General features: G+C 40.7%; 1 protein-coding gene and 1 long non-coding RNA gene across 2 annotated transcripts; one reads left to right on the plus strand and one right to left on the minus strand.

Annotated features, from left to right (window-relative positions):
* Nucleotides 1-255: 255 nt before the first annotated feature.
* Nucleotides 256-14,452, minus strand: NOM1 (nucleolar protein with MIF4G domain 1). The gene is made up of 11 exons (XM_072329038.1): nt 13,578-14,452; nt 12,676-12,800; nt 11,977-12,172; nt 9,533-9,856; nt 8,954-9,064; nt 8,026-8,193; nt 7,288-7,409; nt 3,779-3,911; nt 3,161-3,292; nt 2,065-2,174; nt 256-1,228 (listed from the first exon to the last, which is right to left on the minus strand). Exons 1-11 carry the CDS (start codon nt 14,439-14,441, stop codon nt 1,051-1,053), a joined length of 2,463 nt encoding a protein of 820 aa, XP_072185139.1. The 5' UTR covers nt 14,442-14,452; the 3' UTR covers nt 256-1,050.
* LOC140248358 (uncharacterized) lies at nt 13,186-23,182 on the plus strand. The gene is made up of 3 exons (XR_011902831.1): nt 13,186-13,282; nt 16,971-17,065; nt 22,342-23,182. It is a non-coding gene; the product is annotated as an uncharacterized lncRNA (long non-coding RNA).
* The last annotated feature ends 974 nt before the right edge of the window (nt 23,183-24,156 follow it).

Consider the following 24,156-nt stretch of genomic DNA (forward strand, 5'->3'; position numbering starts at 1 on the left):
CCCTTCTGGGAGCAAATTTTCCCAATGGGAACAGATCCAAAGAAAGAGAATAGATCAGTGGTAATAAATGCAATTAAGAAGCACCGTAACTGATGGGACTGCTGAGCAGCTGAGGGCAAGACCGCCATAGAAATTAACTGGCAGCCCTCATACAGGTAGACGCAGTACTTACTGCGAACTTGGGAGTGCCCCCCACATTTCAGGTCACTCCCCTGCTGGGTATCCAGCTGGAATAAAGACAACATGAACAGCAGAACACTTTAAAAAATCAGTTTCATGTGTAGTTGTGGGGTGACAAAGTAATCTGAGTGTTACACAAAGAAACATACACGATTTTTTAAGGCATTTGAATGGGAAGTGGAAGCAAACCCTAAAAGAAGATATTCTCTTACTAAAAGACTGCTATTCTTTACGCCTAGAAAATCTGATTAGCACAAAGAATAAGACTGGCAACTCCAATGTTAAAGCTGAGTAGAACAGGTTAAAGGAGTATAAAACTCTGCTATAATCTCTGCACCCAACATAACTGGGCTAAGTCAGATCCTCAAGTCTTTTTACTACAATTCATAGAATTAGTTGATCGATTCAACGCGTTAAGAGGGAAGTTACTTTCTTCCCAAAGTGACTCATCAGTACTTGTGCCATCTAGTGGCTCACTCCTTCAGGAAAATGCACTGCTAGTTATTAAGAGCCTTTGGTTAAGGCTGTTAACATACTGTGGTCAGCCTCCTGAAAGTCTGAAATATACACTGTTGAACACCACTGTTGACCAGGAATACAACACAATAGAATCCAACCTCTTCTCCAGATACTTGTCTACACGAAGTACTTAAAGGGACATAACAAAAAACCCACCACATTTTCCCTTTCTTCAGGATGCCTTATATGGCCTTCAGTTAATCCAGTAACTATTGTGCTGAGCACAGTTTCCATCACAAAAATGGATATAAGGCTCTCCTCATTCCCAATAATTAGGGGCTGAAAGACTAAACAAGCTTTGCAGCTACATGCAAACCTAGTTTTTCTGCACGTTTTACTCGATAAACAGAACTACAATTTGAATTTGGATTCTTTTGCTTGCAAAGCTTTGCTTGCAAGTTCAGCTCTTTCTTTTAACAAGCCAGTTTCTTCATCACTGTTTTGGACTTGTGCATTTTTCAGTAAGAAGTGGGTAAGGAACAGTTTCAAGCCTTCCCGTAGCATTCCCAGTTTGGGATTGTCAGATATCCTGTAGAGATGCAGATCAAAGCATAGTATTAGACTTCTACAGTTACATTACAGATAACAAACAAACAACACCCCAAAACCAAAGCAAACAAAGAGTTTGAAATTCCTCATGTCACAGCATAATAGTTGAAACAACTTCCCCCTAACTTTGTGTGACGTTGTGACTGCAATACAGCTTACGTCCAGGGGTAAGGTGTAAACTATGGCTGTCTCCACTACAACCAAAACGTTGGAACTCCATTTTACATGGGTGTATGCAGATATGTTTATAGATTGTAGTGGACTGGGTGAAATGGAAGCATCAGGGCAATGTTTTAGCCCCTTCAAAAGAGCTGATGCCTTTTGAACACCATGGAGAAGGATTTATTAGAAGTTTGCTGTCCCATGTACAACAATAAGATCTTCTACACAATATTCTTTAAGAACAATAATCAAAACAAAACCTTGAAGCTTTCCCTCATTAGTGTAAGAAAGGAAGAAAACAATAAGGAAGGATTACTAAAGAAATCTACCAGCAAAGACTGAAACACAGTGCACACAGATGGCAAAGCAATAAGGTATGCAGGGTTACGGAGCTCTGCTCATGGAAATCCTATGAAACTTACATAATAAGGCTTTCAGATATTCAATGTAATACCTTTCACAGCTGTATGTGTATCACAACCTGCACTAACAAACAAGCAATACCTGCTGCCTCCCCCCACTTCCAGCTTCCCCCAGGCAAGTTTGCTTTTTGAGAGTGGATATCTGGCCTTTGAAAAAGGCAGTGTATAATTCCAAACAAAACAAAGTTATCTTTCTAAATAACCACTAATGAAAGATTCTCTGATGACTTACCTCCCGAAAATATCATTAATGTCGTCTCCATCTGTTTTGACTAACAGCGTGCTTAGTACTTGCCGCAAGAAACGGACTTTGGGTTTATCTAGATCACCAAATTCAATTACCTGGTTTAGAATAGAGAAAATTCATTCAGCTCAAGTATTTCAAACAACTGAATCCTCTTCACAGGGAGCAGAGCTCTTAGCAAACCTGCTGGCCTCCCATATACACTGAGTTTGAGGTTTGGCACAGAAGAATTATCTGAGCACACTGCCTCCCATAAAGCCAATCAAAAAGGAAACAGTCAAGTTTCTAAGAAATAACCTGTCCAGCAGTAACAGAGTATAAATATATACATTTTCAATTAGATAAATGCTTCAGAAGTACCTAGAACAATCTAGAATATTGCCTGCTTACCGCATTGCAATCACTCTTCTAAATAAATTCTATAGTCTTCTCATTCTGAAATCCAAGCACTCTGTATATTTCTTCCTGGTCTAATAAAAACCAACGGCAACTACAATACGTGGCACAAAATCCAACACATGCTAATGAAATGGCTTCAGTTCCAAATCTTATAAATGTTCACATATGGAATTCTACAGGGATTGTAAGGGTTTGTTTACCCTGTACATGTAGTGGGGATCCCGTAACACTGCCTTTGGCAACAGTTGTGAGACCTAAATCAGCTGTTCCAAGGCAGATTCTCAGTTTGGGAGAGCAGCACCACTGGTTCCCTGGGTTACATCAGTACAATAGATGCATTCCCAATGAATTAGGGACTGAAGGGCAGCACAGCAAATGAGAACCCTGGGTTTGATGCAGAAGCCATGATGGCAAGGCAGTTACCCAAACCTACTAGGCTCAATGGACTGATTGCCAGATGCAAAGATGGTTCTGCATTGTGTTCTTCAGGATTTTTGTATGCCTAGGCCACCTCAGGCTCCCTTATCCCCAAAGGACAGTGTTAGTGTAGTCAATGAAATTAATCTGCATAATCTTTATGGCAACAAGCAGCTAAAGCACCATTTGGGTAACAGAATATACATTTTACACAGAACTCGTAAATGCAAGGAGAGCATACATATATTTTTAAGTAAAATATACCAACCTTGAGAACTGAAAGTGGCAATGACTTTGTCCTTACTAAGTGAACCAACAGCGATACCAAGTTGTGGATGGCACGGGCTGACAGGTTTCCCAAGTCTTTGATTTTATCCCAAATACTAAACTGAAACGTCACCTAAGTATCACAGAAAAAAATGAAACAAAACCAAATGACTGTTTAAGTGAGAAGCAGAAAAATCTTTGGACCTTCTATTCTTTATGAGTCCTCTGTTAACCAGGAAATGTTTGATCAGACTGTTCAATTCCTTTCCATATATGCAAAAGAGAAGAATGCAAACCTTCTGAAGAAGAGATTTTGTTTCCTACTCAGATGTGATTCGGAGTATATCTTACTGAATGCATCCCCATATACATGGAGAATCTTGCCTCAGGATCATGAGATCTCAACAGGCACGTATCTACTGCGTATCTACTGCGGAGCAGGGGGTAGAAGTGCCGCTCTGCTACACAGAGGGCTCGAATCCCGGGAGTTGGACTCGATGATCTCTAAGGTCCCTTCCAACTCGCACAATACTATGATACTATGATATGATATGATACTGTCAGGTGCTTAGTAACTGTCTCACTACAACAATGGCACAGAAAGTAGAAACTTCTTTACCTGAAATCGTCTTTCATATCCACAAAGTTTGCTAGCCAAAAATGCATAGAAGGGGTTATATGTCTTCTCCTGTAAGCAGCAATAAAGGATAACGTGAACAATTTCTCTCTCCTGCTGATCTTTCAACCCAAGCCTAAAATTTAGGCAAGAGAATGAAAATAGTTTAGTAAGGGGAAAAAAAAAACAGTCAACGTTTTTAGTACCTTCAAAACAAAACAACACACAAAAAAAACCCCACAAACACACCTCATTCAATTCTAGCTATTGAGAAGTTCTTACAAAGTCCTTAAAGAACCGAACAGAAGCAAACCCTTTAGACCGTAAGCTAAGTCAGTACTCTGGTATGGCAACACAGAAGTGTTGAAGCATTAGTGGTGTTAAAGAAGTGGCTGCAAAAGCAACACCAAAATGGACAGAGGCAGAGTGATCCAAATGTAATTACTTCCTGAATAGGGAAAAGTAACCCACTCCATCTTTGACACTTTCCACAAAGGAAAACAGAGGAGATGACCCGTCATCATGGAGTCTGTCATTGTTTGCACCTTTGTAAGCAGAAGTACTGCAGCAAGCACTGCAACTCAATGTACCAATACAGAAGATAAAGTACTGGTACTGTAGTATCAATCTATAGTATCAAAACAAAGGCAAGAAAACAATATCATTAGGAAGTTACAGTCTGTCTCTTCACATCAAGGCCAAGGACGAATAGCCTTCCCATTTGAACATTTGACCACTCTGAAAGAGGGCTGAGGCACTTTGGCAAGGAACAGCAACTCACTCACTATGCACCTGTTCTTGTGAATAATATGATTTAGCTTCCAGGGCTGTCAAACACTTGGCAGCATTAAAACCAATTAAAATGAAGAATGCTTAATATTATAATCTGAAAAATGTCAAACAAAATTATTTTCATTGCTTCAAGCTTAAGTTTCTTATGGCATTAATATAACTCAAATGTATTTTGTAGCTAAGTTCGACCCCACTGGAACTTGCTCTACAGTCTGTAGGGTACAGGCTGTCACAGTTGGAGCTAACAGTCATTGGCTGTATGCTCCTCCAGACACCTGCCATTATATTTGATCATAGATACGTACCAGAAAAAATACTGTCATTCAGCCAAAGAACAGAATTTAAGGTTTTACAACTGAAAAATTTGGGATGATTTCTAGGTTGATTTCTAATAAGCAGTGAAAACTCACGCCTTTTTTCCCTAAACAAAACAGCACCGTAACTGCTACATCTGGGATATCATTCACTTGCTCTCCTATCAGCCAAAGTGTGTCTGATTTGGTTACAGAAGTCTTTTCAGAACTAAATACAAAGGTTCTCAGCTATCTGGAACATATCTAAGAGATGAAGTTACACCGCAGTCACTAATTTGGTATAGTCTCCTTTTCCTTATTCATTACCACTTCTAACACAACTTAGGTATTTTGGAAGTACTCATGTTGCCAAACATTTGTTACTGAATAAAACAGCGTTTGATTTTGTTCTTATCTTCACTTTTTCAAAGACCCAGCAGTACTTCTTCTTTTCAGACCTTGTAATCCTTAAATATCTTCACTGTAAAGCTGTACACATTTCAGAAGGCTGGTTATTTTCAATAAAGAAGTTGCAATCACCTCACCTATTTAATTGCTCAAGAGGTACAACACTTCCATGGACATGCTAGTCTTGATCACTTTAAACATTTCCCTTTATATATGAAATAACTACCTCTAAGGTAGATACTTTATCACTGACATAAGCCTGCCTCCTCCAAGCAGACTACGTATCATCAGCCGAAGCTCGCAACTATCACTGGCTCCAGATAAAAAAACAGCAACTTTCAATATCACCTTTTAAAAGTAGATACAGGTGATTACAGCAGATACAATCACATGCTCGTTATTCTGAATTGCACAACGCAGCACAACAGGATATCTAAGACTTCTACAACTGTTCCAATTTTTCTGTGAAACGCGGAGCTTTCCCAGTTCTTCACGTCTATGAAACAGCTTAAGAAGTTGCCTGTTCATCTAATTTAAGAAGCGCTCATCCCCACTCCAGTGTGAGTATGTGGTTTGGTAAGGATGTGCAGCCCTTCAGATAATGAAATGGATCAAGTCTCATCCTGGCTCCAGTCATGTTCTCAACACTCACACGCTGAGCCACTTCAGGGAGCTGTTCTGGCAACAAGCTAATGGCTTGCTTTAGTTGAGAGGAGGAGAAAGAAGCAAGTTAGAGCAGCCTGGATTTAAAACAGTTTAAATCAGCATTTCACCACACCTCAACTCTGCCAGAGACCAAGCAGCAAATGAATCAACAAGTGCAATTAAAATACATCTTTATGTGTTTCCCATGGTCTTCCTCAAGAGACTGACATGAAACATATAAATTTCCAAACTCCCTGGAAAGCATGTTCATATTGAAGTTAATTCCTTCAGTGACAATTCTGTGTACTCTCCATTATGCTCTGCCAGATGTGGGCAGATTTTAGAGTCCTCCTCTATCTGCATTTGCTGCATAGAAGTCAGTATAGACGCACATCAGGCAATCTGCAGATGTAGTTCTTCTGACAAGCCTGTGTGTATACAGATCTGTATACTAGGTTAAATAGCACAGATGAGAGGCGAGGATCAATTTGCAAATTGAGCTACCAGGCCTTGGCAAGAACTGCAGCAGCAGCAGCTAATTTCTTTTAATTGAACAAGGCCATATTAAGATATTGGAATGATTCCACTGCAGTCTTAAATCCAAGCTGTGTTTTGCAGAAGTGGCATTTAATCAAATATTAGTTGACTTTATTACAGAGCCTGTTTTGGTTTGGTTAGCAAATTAAATAATTGCATGCCATCCTGGTAGAACAATTCCTTTGAATTACAATTCCTGCAACAGGAAAGCTCAGACCTGATCTCCCCCTTACTAAAGGCTTGCAATTAATATTCTGACAAGACACAAAGAATAACTTAGTTTGAGCCCTCCGCTGATCACAGCCTTCTAAAAAGCTGTTTGCTAAGTGTTGTGGAAACTGGTCTCAACGTGATATGTGACCCTGGAGCAAATTCAAAGCTGATAAATTCTCCAGGATGGATACCTTCTGCAGGAGGGAATCTCAGGTGCTAGAACACTACTACAAGTATGTAGAGATGCACAAGGTGGCAAGAGCAAGCCTGCAACAGACTGGGATCTGCTAGACTGGCATCCATATTTTTTCAATGGAAAAAACATAGAGCCTCCTTAAATCAAAAGAAGACATAAATCACAGTTCTGGACATGAATGCCAATAAAAGGAGCTACTTACTTCCCCTGATTGCCAGTCAGTTCTGCCTGTCCCCTAGTAGTCCTCACAGAATTTTGATTCCCCTCTCATCCTTTTATCCATCCTCATGAGGATGCCCACAATTACACACTTCTGTGATCATATTATTGATTAACTGCTGCTAAGCCCAGACCAGCAATGTTAGTTTTCCTACCCAGCTAATGCTAGTTTTAGTTCTGGGCTTTCTTCTGACCTAGTCAGTACTTACTTAAGTAACTTTTCAAAGGCATCCATGAAGTCTTCACTTGTCATCAGCACACAGAAAATACTTCTCCTGATATCAGTGTTCATCCTCTGCTTACGAGCAAGTTCCATTATCTTTGAACTCACCTGAAAAAAAAGAAAAAAGCTTTAAAGAAAGCTATTTCTGCAAAGCCTCCAATAGGAGCATTAATGAAAATCTCCAGTAAATGGTAAAGCATGAATCCAAAGGTCCTGAACTTTTGTCCAATAAAGGTATAGGCGTCATCAGGAGATTTTTCAACTATGGAAATCTAGTTTCATTGTGCCAATTATTTTTAAGAAGTGCTTTGCTAACGTATGGGACCATGCCATGACCATCTCAACAAATTACTTTTAGAATCAGCTCACTCCACCCATGGACAGACAACATTACACGGAAGAATTCAAATCATCAACTTGACTTTAAGTGTCTTCTTCTGTTTCACGTAACAAGTTACTTTTGCAGCGCCGCAGTTGAAATTGCACAGGATAAAAAGGAAACAAACTATAACGAAGTATTACGAGAATTAATAGCTCTTATGAAGGTCGTGAGTCCAATATTCCGAAAACGTTAAGAGCAGAACTTAGAATTCAAAAGTTTCATCTTACAGGAGCCTACAAAGTGGTTTTTGTGGGCTCCAAAATGAGTTATTCATCTCTATCAAGAACATTCAGAAGAACACAGACAACAATGAGATTGATAACCAGTCCTGCTAGGATTTACCTTCCCAATATGCAGTTTTTGCTGAGTCTTGCTCTCTGTGTTATTGATCATTGGTGCTCCACTCCAGGATGAGCCTACGATCCACCAGCGACCAACCCGATCTGCGTTGAGGAGGGACTCCAGGGAGACACGCAGCTGAGTTTCTTTTCCAGAACTACTGCTGTGAACCTTGAAGAACAAAACCAATGTTTTTGAAGATTAAGACACTTTATCTACTTAAAATTACTTTTAAATAAACACTACAAATAAACAAGGAAAAGCTGATCTCCAAAAGGTCTTTCCTTTAATTCCACCATCTGTTCTTCCAAGCAGCAGCCTGAAGAAAATTCACCAATTTTTCTTTAGCTGTAGTTTCTCAAATAGATGAAGTTGATCAAATCCAAACAGAAATCAAAACTGAATCGTTTTAGACACCATCCACAAGGCTCCCAAATATGAAAATAAGGAAAGAGAAAAGCAACACATGAAAGTCTTTATAACTTCCAGAATTATGGTCAATTTAGGAGCAGTATCTGCATCCATGCATAAAAAAGTCTTTGGAAAAAAAGAACTTGTCATGATGACTCATTTGTTCGACACAACCATTAAATGTTCCACAATCTTTGTCATGGTCAGAGACACGGACTTTGCCTCAACCTCTTTGATTAAGTATTACGTATTTTAGCAGATCGTTCTGATTGGCAGGAGATTGTTAAAGTACTAAAGTCATTTTTGACCACAAGAGTTTAGGACTGTTAAAAGGACTCCCAAATACTCCTTTATATACACACATGCACGCACACAACATACATATGTGTATTACATAAACATAACTATCTTCTCTACTACACATTACACAGTTTATTATCATCATCAAGATGCCATAAGCCAGAATTAATTATCTGTAGTGCAAGAGCTGCTATACTACATCTGTCAACAAAGTTCTCACCAACGTTCTTTGCAATTTGCGGAGTTTTTCAACTGGTTGAGGATCATAACCGGGAATCTTACGCATGTCGTTATTCCTCAGTGCCAACATGGTCTCTAGCATAAAACGAACCTACAGGGAAGAGAAATATTTATAGGAATTCTGTGCTGCAAGGTTGTTTAATGAAGTAGAATATGTGTTTTGAAAATAGTGTTCTGTGGGAATAAGGAGCTGATCTGGAAGCATACTTTGAAATTCAGATGACATGGATACAAATACAGAGGAGGATGTTTACTTTAACTCCTATTGTATTCATTTGGGTTCAAGCTTGAATTCAAAGTCTTAGCTGCTAAACACCACACTTTTTGAAGTGTAAAAGGTAACATGAAACAGAGGAATTACCCGTTGCATAACACACGCAACAGTTCTAGTTTCACCAGTTGCAAGACAGATATAAGGAGATAGTAAATAACTAAACGCAATGATTGAGCTCTAACTGGGAACCTGGAGTACAGCAGAAAGCACTCTGGTAAATTAACACTTGTACCCAAATACTTAGCAAGGCTGATTCAGAAAAGAAAATCCTAAATATACACATACCCTAGTCTGATCCTTAAGTTCCTTCTCTGCTGAGTTTGCTTTGCTCTGGGCTTCACTGATCAGATCCTTCAAAGCCAACGCATCATCTTTTCTCAAGGAAAAGCCCACGTTTTTCAGAAGAAACAAAATGAGTTCAATATCTTTTTCGGTGAAATTGCTAACAAGCTTCTTCAGAATATCAAAGATCAGCAGGCAATGAACTACGTGGAAGTTATAAAGGTGAGCAATCAAGGCAAGCAGATTTTCACATTCTTTCCCTTCAGCATCACTGCGACTGAGTTCATCAAACTTCTTCACCACAGCTTCCAAAAAGTGAGCGCCAACCTGGCAATAGTTCCATTAAGGAAAGAAATAGTCAGCATTTAAACACTGATAGATTATACAGACATCTGCAAGGCATTCATTTCAGGGGCACTGATATTATTAATTTTAAAGACATATTGTTCTTCCTGTCTACAAATATGAATGCACTATATATATATATAATTGGGTCACATTTTCTTAAAGCATGTGTTACTTAACCTCATATAAGCCTCACAGATTCCTTTTAAAGTCTGTGCAAAAAATGAAAGCCAATGTTCTGAAATTACAGCACACGCACACTACAATTTGCTCACACAGCTTTCACAAACATCCCCTCTGCTGCCAGACTGGCATGTTGTTACTGCTAACCATTTATCCAGTAAAAGCTGTGTGTCCAAACCAAAATGCATCACAGTTTAGCACTCCAAACCAAAATATGCAATAGGTGGTGTAGTAAAACAAAACTGAACGTAACAAGTTCTCACTTGCAGAGCATGAGCTTAAGCCGATTTCAAAGTGAGAATAAAAGTCAGACAGCTGTCAGAGGTCCAGCTGAAAAAAAATCCCACAATTCGTATTTATGAGGAAAAAAAGAATGCTAAGGAGTGGAATTAAAAGGCTTATCGAAGCATAGTTAGGTAATGAACGCATCACTGCTAGGGTTCAAACATGACTACCCTCAGGCCACTCGCCTCACCATTACTATTGTGGTAATATTAGCTGGTTGTTTGTTTTTTATTGCTTCATCTGTACATCCCAGCAGTAGCACTGACTTGCATGCTAAACCTCCAGTAACTGAAGATTAAACTATCCAGCAATCCCACTGCACAAACGTATAAACATAGCTAATAGAATCTTAACTTATGCACTGACCAAGCTAACCCAAAATGCAGTCGTGTTACACTTGTGTGTAATGCATACACTAGAATCCTTTTATGGAAGGAAAAAACAAAACAACCCTGTAGTACTTCATAATACAGTTAAACACTACAAACTTACTGTAGGGGAATTATCAGGACACAGCCTGAACTGGTAATTGAGCACCTGGTGAATGGATGTGGCTGACTCAGGGAGCACAAGTAAATTGTTTGCATCTGCACTCCCCATTTGGCTAGAAGGGACCCAGGGTGGAGTCCCCTGGGTTCGTACAAGGACCAGCCACTGAAAGGAGAGCATCTCTTAGACCTGAGCTGCTTCCTCAGAAGTGCTATGTAGCTAGAAAGCCCCTTCACCAGGTGGGTAAGTTCTGTTCTTTCTGTATGTGGCTACTGGCCTACCTGTGAATGCTTTGTCTAGTTAGTGCTGAGAACTTGTCTGAAACAATTTTGCTTCTTCATGAACAGGACACTTATCATCAAAGGTGCTGAGTAAGAGGGTCATCAGTATATAAAGCAGTCTAAATATCAGCTGCCTATTACACAGTAAGTTTCATCTTCTGAGCAGACTACACTTCTTAAAGTGGCATTATTGTATCATGTGTTACTTGTATTAACAACAGCCTTCCAGAAAGCAGAGAAACAAAAAGTTTAACAGCAAGGCTGCATAGGGAAGTTGGTGCAACTGCATTCAAATATGGCTTCAGAGACCAGTTATTATCTGGGTCAACAAATATATAATGAAGACCTTGCATCAATGAAGTTTGTGCACTGAGATTTAGGATGAGAATGTAATAAGATAGGATGCTGAGACACCTCAATTCTCTAATGAAAATGTCACTGAAATTAGCTCAAATATGTCCTTTATAATTTCAGCTTCCTGACAGTAAGCAAGACGCGTTATGTCTCCACCATCCATTAACTTTAAAAATACAGAAAAGCCTCAACTTCTGGGAAAGCTGCTATAATTCCTTAAGTTTTTGATGTTTTGGAGTCACTTATACCTAGCTATGATTTGCACAACTGGGCTTTAAGAGAACCAAAGGGGCTTCTTCCACTGATGTGGAAGGACTTCTGTGACTGTAGAGTCTTTCTTACCTTTATACCCAGTGCACAAATATTCTCATATGCTCAAGAGAGCATCTGTTCAATGACAGACTCTATTTAGTGACACGCAATCAGAAACTAAAAGGCATTCCAAAGTACCAGCATGCTCCCCAACTTGTATCATTCAACAGTATTAGCCCCAACCCCCTGAGGAATTACCTCAGTTCCTACTGTATGGTGAAGAATGCTGACCAAGAGGACATGTTCCATCATCAGTCTTGCAGGCATGGCAACTGCAGTAACACAAGCATTCATAAGGATACTTGTTAGAGTTTCATTCATGTCCTTTCTGCTGTTGGCCATGTAGAGCTCTTCCAGCTGTCCACTAATGGAGGACATATTTGGCTCACTCAACCTATTGAGAAACAAAATTCAACGTTTGTTATTTTGCCTCTTTGCACCATTTTCAAGGTATCCAACTTGCAACCTGGTCTTAAGCCCTGCTAGTTCCTCTAAAATGAGCGAGAAGATGAATCGAATGGACATCTTGTATTTTGCTGTGTTCAATGAACTAAAACCCCCACACAGTGCACTGGTGGGGGAATAGTAAAGATCTCCCAGTGCAAGGCTTTTTTTTTTTCCAATAGGTGTACTGAAATTGACACCTGGAGAATTATAGCAGCTGTGTGGAATTCAGCCCAAGCTTAGATTTATTTGCTGGGTTTTTCAACTTCTATAACTACCAACTGTGAAGAATTCCTATCAACAAAGACAATTATGAATAAGGATAGCAGACACGGCTGCCAACTTAAAAACGCTTTGCAAAGACAAAAGTTCACATCCACGCCACTTTACTTTGAATGATGAGCACTGTCACATAGAATCAGAAAGATTAACGACTCGTCCTTATTACATTACCTATTAATGAGACCATTCACCATTTTCTTCAGCCTTCCCAATTCTTCTCTCTTCTTGTCATCGAGTGCCTCCTGAGCTTTTCTCACTTGAGGGGGAATGTACTTTGCAGCACCGTCATTATGATCCTTATCAAGAAAACAATCAGCTGGTGAGATAAGCATTTAAAACATTTGAACTGAAGTATACATTTCTATTGGAGATTAATATATCAGACTTTTTGCTAAGCATATTGTAACTAATGCCAAAGGAACAACCTCATTCAGGGAATAAGTATGCAGCAAGTTACTGCGTATGATCAGCTTGAGGGAAGCAAAAGAACCTTCCTCTCCTCCTTACGTGAAGTTTTAAGTATATTACTTCTAATAAAACTGACATCTTAGGTCTCTGGTTTAACCAGTCAAACTGAAAGGTTTCACACAGGTGAAAGCCCCAGCTGCAGAGGTGCTGTCAGATTAACTCAGTGCCATGTGGTTAAATAATGTTTGGCCTCCTCTCCTCCACTTGCCCTACAAAGCCAAGCACAAGCAGAATATCTGGGATCCACGGGAAGAAGGAACTCCATTTTCCAATGCGTATTCATTGTCTTACAGGCCCTTTACAATCTTAGGTAAGTGCTTAATGTGGCTCTGGGTCAATGGCACTTTTGTTCCTTTTATTTGTTGATTGTGTGTACACAAACATGGCTTTGTGTGTAGGGGTGCAACGTGCCAGCACGTGCCTGTAGGACTGGGTAGAAGCTCAGAAGTCAACGCTGTTGTTGCTGCTGGACCCAGCATGGTTTTCACCACCACCTCTCCATGCTGCTCAGACAGCAAACATCAGCGCTTTGCAGAGGTGACGTCAGGTCTACTTTGCACGTACTCCGAGAAGCAAGTCTGCATTCTCTCAAGCCAGCTCCCTACCTCTTGCTCTTCCTCCTCCTGGTCCGAGGCCTCACTTCTCTCAGGCACCCCACCGTCCTCGGGGGACGAGCTCTCGCTGTCCCACTGCCCTTCCCCATCTGACTCCTCCAAGCTGTCAGAGGTCTCTGCCGGGTCATCCTCTGCCGGCTCCTCCTCAGCCTTTTTAGGGATCTTCTCAGCTTTCTTAGGATCCTCCGCTCGCCTCCCCGGCTCCGGGCCCTCCTCATCGTCGCTGCTGTGGCAGAGTCCTGCCAGGCTGGCGCCGGAGCCCAGCGCGCCCAGCACGTAGCCCAGCCCGTCCCGCATGAAGCTCTGCGGCAGCTCCTCAGCCGCGGCCTCCCCCTTCTTCCTACGGCGCTTGCCGAGCCTCAGCTGCCGCTCCAGGCGCCGGATCTCCTTCTCCTCCTCCTCGTTGGCCTCCAGCAGTGCCCGCTTCCTCGACGAAGCGACGGCAGAAGGATGCGGGGCCACTATCGCTGGTCGCGGCGCTTTGGGGGGCGGCATCTTCTGCTGCGGCTCCGGCTGCTTTTTCTCGGCGACGGCGGGCGAGGCCGGAGCCGCCGGGCGGGCAGCGGGAGCCGGGCGGGCCGTCGCGTCGGAGCCGAACCCCGGCACTCCGCGTCGGAGAAGGCGGCGGCGGCTCCGCTTCAGCCTGCGCTTCTCCTTCCTCGCATCCCGCCGGCTCTTTCGGCTCGGTCTCTCAGAGCCTTTCATAGGGTGCTGAGGAGGCGGCTGTTCTCCAGCCGCCTGCACGAACTCCTGCACCGCCATTCGCAGCCTGTCCAGCTTCCCGTCTCCGCGGCGAGCGCGGCCGGCAGCCCGCTTCATCTTGCCTTGAGCCACGCCGCGCCTGGGCGCCGCCATCTTGGGGAACAGCAGCGCTTCACTTCCGCCTCCCGGGCGCCGTTTGGGGCTGCAGCGCCCCCTGCTGGGCCGGCGCGGGAGCGGCAGGGATCCCCTCAACCTCCAGGCTGAACAGCCCCAGCTCTCTCAGCTGAGCCTTGTAGGTGAGGCGTTCCATCCCTTGCATCGTTTTTGTGGCCCTCCTCTGGACACTCTCTAACAGGTCCATGTCTCTCCTGTGCTGAGGACTCCACATCCGGACGCATTGCTCCAGGTGAGGCCTCACAGCACAGAGCAGAGGGGCGGGATCCCCTCCTTCTCCCTGCTGACCACGCTGCTTTGGATGCAGCCCAGGATACAGTTGGCTTTCTAGGTTTGCACACTGCTGGCTCAAGTCTGGTTTGCCATCCATCACCCCCCCAGGTCCTTTTCAGCAGGGTTATACTCAATCCTTTCATCCCCCAGCTTGTGTTTTTTCCTAGTATAAATATGGTTGGTGCTTTCATTACAAAAGTGAAGTAAACAATTCCTCCCTCATAACCACAGTTCAAGGACCTGCCACCAGCAAAGCAGGCAGAAGGTTCCTGTGGCCTCTCAACGCTGCAGGAGCCCAGAGTTCAGCATCCCCAGTCTCATGGTGACCTTCCCCATTCCTTACGTTAAACTCTTTACCACACTGCCAAGTTCCAGTGTCTCTGTGCATGCCAAAGGCAACGCTGACATCAGCTGCTAATGTCACTGGGGCACTTCCCTGATGGCAGTGATGTGATGATGCCATTCCCAAGGCACAGGCAAAGTAAATGACAACTAGTCTGTCATTTCTGCGGTCAGAAGGAATTAGATGTCCTGTATCACTTCGCTGCTGTCAGCAGGAAAACCAATTGGCAGCTTGATCTTATTTTTAGTCTCTTATTCTTCACTCCATGCTTATGTAATCCACTGAGTGTATGTGTTTGGCCCCATGGCTGTGTCCTCTCCTCTAGCCAACTTTGAAATCTCATGGTGAGTTTCAGTCGTGTTTGGCAGTTCCCAAAGAGAGTTCAGTTCTCTAAAGTACGGACTTTCCCCAGATTTTCCATTGTAGGGGGAAGAGTTTCTCAGCTAAACAAAACTTAGACGCTAATATACGTCACAGAAAATCCAGGCAAAGGAAACCCTGCACACATGACTCAGAAAGAAGCTCAGTCTTGAATCTCCTGTGGGTACCAAATCCATTGGAAGTCAGGCTTTGTTTTTTTCCTCTCTTGTTGCATTCCTGAACTCTCTTGAGCAGTGAAGTACTGGAAAAAAACTTCAGTTTTAGCTGAAAATTTAACACGGTATTATTATTCTGCAGATTATTTGTGCTTTTCTATGCATGTTTCCATACTCTCCTGATGACATCATGTGTCCGAGATGACCCCATGCTTCAGAAATCTGACATTCTCAAGGCTGATGTATAATGAATCTCTCCCTCTCAGTGACAAAATATGTGGCGTTGATTTGTCGAGGCACTCCTTTTGCTACATTTTAAACTATATATTATGCTCTGATTTATTGCTGCTCTGCTCCTTCTTCATGCATAGACAGCTCACATGCATTTTGCATCCTATTTATAGATTTATTGATAATTCTGCTCCATCAGCATGCCAGAATGGTGGCTAAATACATCTGAATATAATTTGAGCAAACGTTAGATGCTTTTAAAACTAAGATTTGCATCCTCCTTCTGTCTCATTGTGTAATTTGTCATTCAGGGCAACAGGGCTTTCCAATAATGGGAAATCTCATATCTCTTCAAAGAAAGAGGATGCTGATGTTTACCACCTACATGATCACCAGCAGCTCATGCATCAGAGGAAAATGTGTATGTTGCTGAAAATATAATCCAAAATTTGGGTGAAAACAGACCAGCTACTTTAGCAAAAAATATGGAAGTAAAATAATCATCACTTCTTGCAAGCACTTCCTAAGAATTAAGGTAAAGCAGAACTTCAGAGGAAATCTAAATGCAATCATCAAGAAAATGCTATATTGAAAGAAATAACAATCTGCATAGATTGATTTATCATGCAAATCTAGGGGTGCTCTATCTAGATAAATGCATTATAACCAGTAGTTCAGATACTGCTCTAGAACATTGTGGATTACTGTTTTACATTTACCAGTTTGGCTTCTAGTATGCAGGAAAAGCAGATTTCTTGTCATGATGTTATAAGAAACTCTTAAACCTGTTCCAACTTTCTTGTGTTCACTTTCCACTGTACAGATTTCACGTTTAGATCTCTGCATCACATCGGCATCACTTAGGAAATCTGAATTTGGAACCGGGGGAACATTTTGTAATTGCTCTTTGTTTTGACAGTGATCCCACAGCAGAGAACAAGCAGTAAGGGCAGGTTTTGTATTTAGAATTAAATTGAACATAATGGCATGATTCACTGGAAATGAAACTTCATATAGAATTGTTGCTTCCGGATGTTTTTGCTTTCTGCTGAGATAACCTTTGTTAGCAGATGTCTTTTGCTATTAAATTTTATTCATGGATTTTCTTTTTTTTTCCCCTTGCAGAATGATTTGGATACCCATCCTTTAGCCATCCGTCTGCTGTTTTTCCTGGTCACTTCCCATGAAGATGCTATTTAGTGTCTGTATTACACAGACAGGTACATACTTGCTCTTTTGTAATTTGCCACTATTGAGAATAGCTTGCAATTTATCAGCACAGGAAATATCTAGGTTGTTTCAGGAAGACTTTTAGGTTGATTTCACAGGGTCATTCTTTGTTCTTATCAATGGAGAAAACAGCCTGATTCATGTAAAGAATATCTTTTTAGATCCAAAGCCTTTTTTGACTCTACAGACTGAAAAGTTAGTACCAGGGTGAATTTATTCAGAGCAAGGAGAGCAACAGAAGAGTGTGAGCTTCCTTGAGGCAGCTGTGCCTTTCTAGCATGGCACCTGCCTACTTGAGATACTGTTCACTCCCATGTCATATTGCCACCACTGTGGTCAGAACTGACATTTGTTCTTGTGTTGAAAAAAGAGGGCTGCTGGGAGAGATTTTCTGGGAAAGGATGTTTATCCTCTGGAATATGTTTTCCAAAGTCTCACATCAGTACAGAGTTGATGGTTCTTCAAATGTGCTTCAGGTCCATCTGCCTCAGAAGTTATTGGTAGGTGAGATAAGTTGTTTCCTCATTGCTTTAAAAACACATCTCTGTTGCTGAGATTTTTTTCCCCCCTTCTTTCTAGAACTATGTCTTACAACTCCTTAAGTCAGGCATAATGAAAGCTGAACTACACAAGTACTCAATCCAGAATTTCCAGTCTTTGTATCTGGCCCTGGCCAGTCATTTTTCTTTGGTACAGGATGACTTATCTTCCCTTGTTCTGACATTGAAATGCCTCCTCCTTTATCTCCATGTTTACCAGCAGTACCTTCGCATGCAGGTGCATATTGCTTCCTCTTTTCTTTAGGCTGCCCCAACAGATTTTCTCATTGAAAGCTGTTTGCTGAGTTTTTCATATCACTTCTGACTTTTAGACCCTGAAATCAACGCCCTTTCAGTCACTGCTGACTGGTGATACTCATTAACAACAACCTACAGTTTGTGTAAACTAACACAGGCTGTTTTAACCGAAACAAACTAGGAATTAATCATAGATGTAGCTCTACAAGTCAGTAACTCAACATCTTCCCCCCAGCCTCCCTCCAAAAAAGAAGAAGGAAAGCAAGGGCTGAAAGTGGTAATCTCAGCAGGCAAAATTAGATCAGAGAGAAGATGTCTTTGCTGACTTTAATCATTAATGTGTTTTAGTTCATTGGAAGGAAGGAGTGGGTACTGAAGGTTATTATTTAGATAAATGACCTGAAAGGCAAGCATAAAAAGACAGGTATAATGTGTGAAAGCAAAATCCCATTTCCCCAATCCATTAGCGTTTTTAGTTTTAAACTAGAAGGAGATTATCTAATACGTGACATGGGGATAACTGGAAGAACGTAATCAGATGACTTTCTTGTTATTAAAAGGAAGAGGTAGGTTGCAACTAGAATGAGGGTGTAAATTAGTGCTTTGTGCACATCACAGTCCAAAAATACACAGTTATAAATCAGGATAACATCATCAATCAAACTCCCACATTATGGTACTTTGCATTTCCTATATGACATTTATATAATCAATGAAATGCCTCTATAGAAGTCTTAGGTCTATACTGAAAGTTGACCTTACCTAAAAACCACTCGTATTATACTGTCATTGACAAGGCAATTTTCATTGGAGATGAAGTAAATATTTAACAAGGAACGTTTCTTTTTTTCCTCTGTTCTTTCTCCTTTTATTTGTAATTAGTTAGCTTCAGTGTGTTGCTTGTAACTCTCTTCCCTGAAGATCAATCCGTGCGTATTTTTGCTGTTTAATTCTGATGAGGCACTTTAAAAAAATAATGCTTGAAAGTAGGAATGGTACTCTGGAATGGATACCTGTGACTGTATGAGTTCAACGGATGCAGCTTTGTTAAACATACAAAACATGACATGCATCTGAGTCAAGGCGCAGTCAGGCACTTGGAAGCCTTTCCATGCTGACAGCAAACCTTGGATCTGGTAACATATGCTGTAACAGTAATACCAATTTTTACTTGTTGGTTGCTGTTTCACATCTTAATATCTGTTCCTAAAATATGTTATGTTATTGTTCTTGATGTAGCATTAATTTACATACAGTTCTTATTCAGGAACTCTACTTGCCCAACTATAACTAGAGTATGACATTTCTAATTAGAGACTTTCTTCTCTTTGCTTGCAAGCAAATTATGAGATTTATGTCTGTTGCAGTTTAAATGGAAAGCAGAGGGCTCAGCAGAGCCTTAAGCAGATCAAAGTACCTGAACTTCTCAGGTCTTTCCCAAGACTGGATTCCTAGTCTCTGCATGCCTTGAAGATGGAATTTTACCAGCTAACTTTAGTTATCTGCAAATAGATGTTTAACTAATAAATAGTTGAGAAAATTAACCTAGGGTGAGGAACTGTTTCAGAAAGAGGTTAATCACTGTGTAATCTACAGTGACTATAAAGAGAGCCTGCAGAGATCAGCCCAGCTGAAAAGTCATTGTAGATGTCTGCTGTTGAGTGAGATTAATCCCATCCTAGTTATGTTGCATGTAAAATGACTTAGAAATATCTTCTCATGCTTTGTGATGTTACACCCACTAACTCAGGCCACTGAGTTCTTTGCCTGGAATGGCTAAGTGAGATTCCTCTGGATACATCCAGGTCAATTCCATGCTCCAACGTGCTCTGTGAAAGAGCTTTTTCATAGACTGTATGTATCTTGTTGCCTTCTTTCAGCGGTCGCATCTTTATCCACCATGTGATGACCAGTTTGTACCTCTGTCATTCTGGCATAACACACTCTGTGATTTGCTGATGCAACTGTGACTGTGCTGAAAACTGGATTAGTGAGTAGGCATGGATTAGAAGTAATACTTCTACCCGCATGAATGGCTTTATAATCATCACCAGTTTTAATCTATATCCTCACAAGACATTTATAATGCCCACCATCAGAACATTCCAGCCTGACAAGGCCTTTTCCTCCCTGATTGTTCTCACAAAGTGCTTTCAAACAGCAGCACTGATTTAGTTCTGACAGACAAGATGGGGTCACTTTAAGAGGAAAACTCATCTAATTCATTTTAAACTTCAGTTTTAGAATGAGATGGACAGCACCTCAGTCTTCATTAACCAGATGGTGAGATCTCCACTGATTCAAGAGGCAGCTTTGCGTGACATTTGCAGACAGTTGTTTTAGGCAGCCGGATATTATTTGGTATTCTGCTGCCCAAAGGATGGGGCAGTGAATCAAAATGATGCATATACAAATTTTAACAACCTCGTGTTTGAGTCTGTAACATAGCTGATTCTGGAACCCACTCTAACATTCTTCTACATCTGTTAATGTCTCTTTCAAGGAATCTCTATCTTTACAGATCAACTTATTTTTTATACAGCTGCTACAGGATAACATCATTCTGCCTTACTTGTCCTGGCAATACATTTCCTTACCATTCTTTACGCTAACACCAGGACTTATGGCATAATCCACCAAAACCAAGATTTGATTCAAACATAACTAAGAAGCTGATATTTGTCCTGGATCAGGTTTTTTTTGTTGTTGTTTTTGTTATTTTTTTGGCTGCAGTAATAGGTAGACAGCAGTAGGAAAGGGAAGTGCCCTTTCCAATGGCAGTACAGGCTGCAACTGGGCTAAATGAGTTATGAAAAGACACCATTAGCAGATTACAAAAATGTACTGTGTCAGGATATCCTGCTGGTGGGACAGTTAGTTCCCGTGTTGATTTAAATGAGAATTCATTACTCTGCAAGTATAGATGGTCTTTCTGTTGCACCCATCTGTATTAATACCTGTGCCACGTATGAAATAGGTTCTGAAACAGAGCAATCACAGCCCCCCTTTTTGTATAGTTGCAGTGTGTATCATGAGGTTTCTGTCTCTTGCTCTCCTTTGCAAAGATAGCGTGTTGACAAGTAAACTAATATAACGAACAAGGCTCTACACAGCTGTGTATGTGTGTGCACATCTGGGGAGCTGACTGGTTCTGTAGAGTTGGAATTTCTTTTCTCAGTACAAATTTTCTCCTTTATTACTAGTGCGTAAGGTAAGATACCTATTTTTAGGACAGCGGGTATTTGTCTGGATTCACTTACAGAGCCATGCTGTTAAACTTCCTGCTCTCCACTCCTGTATATAACCATGGGAAAAGAGGATATGCGTTAGTATCATGTAGAGTACTACAGTTACAGAAGTAACTGGAAGGGTTTTATTCTTAATCTTACACTTGGCGGTTGTAAATTCATAACTGCAGGTGCCATATTTTCATTAGATATTTCTAAATTCTCACAATATGGAACCCTTATCTATTATGGGATGATTATGCAGTCCCATAATGAAAAAGAAACAACAGGAAGAATATATAATAGTTCCTTTGCCTATAAGGCATGCCAGGATGTTTGCTTGAATTCTCACTTCTTTAATCCCAAATGGTGCATGTGAGTATTCCAGTTCTAAGACCTATTTATCTCCTGTGTGGTGTAATATTACTGCCTACGTTTGTGGTCTGCAGATGAAAAGAGCCTGCTCTGGAGGAAGGCAAGCACACCGACTATTTGACCTTTTGTTTCAGTACAGAGGGTGTCTAAAGGTTTAGTAACAAAATGGCCGTAATACTATTTGTCTACAGGTGAGCTGCCTACATGCAGTTTTCCTTCTTTGGCATTCACAGAAATAGAACAACACAGGTTATATGGCTCTAATGCTGCTTGGTAAATCGATCATGGCTTTTTTCCATTTCAATTTGAGCATTGCTAAAAACTTGATCTAATGTATTTGAACACAGGATCAAAACCAAGGTCAAACTGAGTTCCAGTCTTGCTGTATTAACTGCCTCTTTGAAGCCCTGAGCAACTCACTTAATCTCTGCCTATGAATTTAGTTTCTCAAGATACTTATAAATATGCTATGTGTTAACGTGCAGCATATTAGAACAGAACATCATATTGAACATTAGAGTTCAATATGACCATGATTATTTTTGATTAAGAGAAGCAAGCAGTTGATGTATTTAGATAGACATTTGGAATTCTGTGTTTAACCACAACTTTCACATGCTCAAGTTCAACAGTTGCCTTTTTTGTTCAGCAGAAAAGGTCATTCTCATTAGGTGACAATGCAAATTGGATACATCACATCTGCATATCTAAATATGCATATGAGTGTTCTCATTTTTCTTTGGAAGTACAGACCCTTTGAGCCAAGTGGAATTTGTTCTACTCTAAGCTTGAAAGTGAACTTCTCTGCAATAAAGATGATTGGGTGTCACAGGGCATCTGACATATTTTTTCTAATTGTGATTCCAGATATTTGATGGCAGACAGGAAGCCTGTGGCTGGATTTCACAAGAATGAAAAATTAGAAGTCAGCCTAGATTCCAGTTTTTGTGTAGGAACAGAGGTGATTAAGCAAAATTATTAGACCTATTCGAGGCCAACATCAAAAATTGTTTTAAAGACCGGTGTTAAAGATTGATGTTAGTACCGGCCTCTTGATGCAGACTGGGAATGTAGCCATGGAACAATCCCAGCCTCCAGCAATAAGGAAACAGATTCAAGGTCACTGCAATCCTAGGTGCTTTATATAGCACATTTCAATGCCTGCTTGGATTCTAGGCTGACCAGGGGAATTTGTAGTACCAAGCACTGACCTTTTAGTAGGGAATCACTGAAACTGATAATCAGATGAGAGAAATCTTGGTATCATTATTTGTGATAGACAACTCAGTCTTACTCTGCAGTGGAATTTCAAAACATTGTCACATTTTATTCTTTAGTAACTAGCTGGAAATAAACACACGATCCAATATTACTCTGCAGTTCCTTCAAAAATAATTACATGCTAAAAATTGTAATATATCAAAAATTAATTACATTAAAAGTGCTTACTAATGTTTTGTTACCGCTCTGTTTAATCTTGGCATCTGCATCCCATCCATTAATTTATTTCTGTAAAAACTACAGGTCACATTGTGAAGTTCTTAATGTATTTCTGTGTAGTTAAAGCTCCCCTCTTTTTTGATCCATAGACATTGATTTGGGGTACGTTATTGTGTGAATGCAGTGATGCATGTTACAAAGGGAAATAGCTAAGCTGACACTTTATCTGTATTTCAGTAGAGTGTTTTTTCAGTTTATACTATTTAAGATTGCCAGTTTTTATAGTCGACTAAAACATGTTAGAGTTTAAACTGCATTTTTCTGTTTTATAATATACGTACACAGACTCGTTGAAAAGAATACTATAAGCTGCTGCTCCTTTACAAAGGCAAAAACACCATCAGTAGTTAAGTCAGTAGATAGCAATTTTGTCAAAGAAAGGAAAATAAATACCTTAATTCAAATTACCTCAGTGTAGCTATCAATGTATTTTGATGCTTGTAGAGAAATTCTGTGGAGGAGACTGTGAAACGCTGTCTTCCATGGCAGTATATTTTTGTTGTGGGATAGTAGTGTATTTCAGAGAACTTTAAATAAAATTAAGCACACACACAAATAAATACACACACATCATGAATAAGTGTACGTACAATGTAATATATACATATTCATAAAAACTTTAAAACATATACTTAAAAACTTTTTGCAGGAGTGAACCTTTTAATAAATTCTGTCAAAAATGCCATCAGCTTGTCCAGCTGACATTGTGCGTAAGTATTTCTTACTCCATGAGAGGACAGGAACTATTACTTGAAGTCTGTAGGTATTTCTTGACTCATTAGTTCTCTGTGAGGACTAGGGGTGTGTAAAGAAAATGGACAGTATAATTTCTCACATTTTCTGTTACTTGCAGTACTTAAAATGAGATAGGCCAGACAGAAAAACAAATTTGTGATTGCTTTGAGTGTATGATGTAGTTCACAAGCACTTTTCTCTCTAACATAGCTGGAGTGACTCACTCTGCTCAGTTATATCATAAAATGGCTTGGATTGGAAGGAACCTTAAAGACCATTCAGTTCCATCCCCTGCCACGTGCAGGACTGCCACCCACCAGATCAGACTGCCCAGGGTCCCATCCAACCTGACTTTGAGTGCTTCCAGGCATGGAGCATCCACAGCTCTCTGGGCAGCCTGTTCTGCTCCTTCTGTTGTGTGAACACAAACTGTTCCAGAGAACTCAT

This window comes from Excalfactoria chinensis, chromosome 2 (assembly GCF_039878825.1).
Source record: "Excalfactoria chinensis isolate bCotChi1 chromosome 2, bCotChi1.hap2, whole genome shotgun sequence".
Taxonomy (NCBI): Eukaryota; Metazoa; Chordata; class Aves; order Galliformes; family Phasianidae; genus Excalfactoria; species Excalfactoria chinensis.

Bases quoted from the DNA above. Each gene is read 5' to 3' on its own strand.
- NOM1 (XM_072329038.1), bottom strand. From the start codon at position 14,441: ATGGCGGCGCCCAGGCGCGGCGTGGCTCAAGGCAAGATGAAGCGGGCT. The intron at 3,293-3,778 runs GTAAAGAAGTTT...TGTGATACTTAG, and splicing joins GATATGAAAGACGATTTCAG to GTGACGTTTCAGTTTAGTAT. The intron at 2,175-3,160 runs GTTGGTATATTT...ATTCTAAACCAG, and splicing joins TGCCACTTTCAGTTCTCAAG to GTAATTGAATTTGGTGATCT.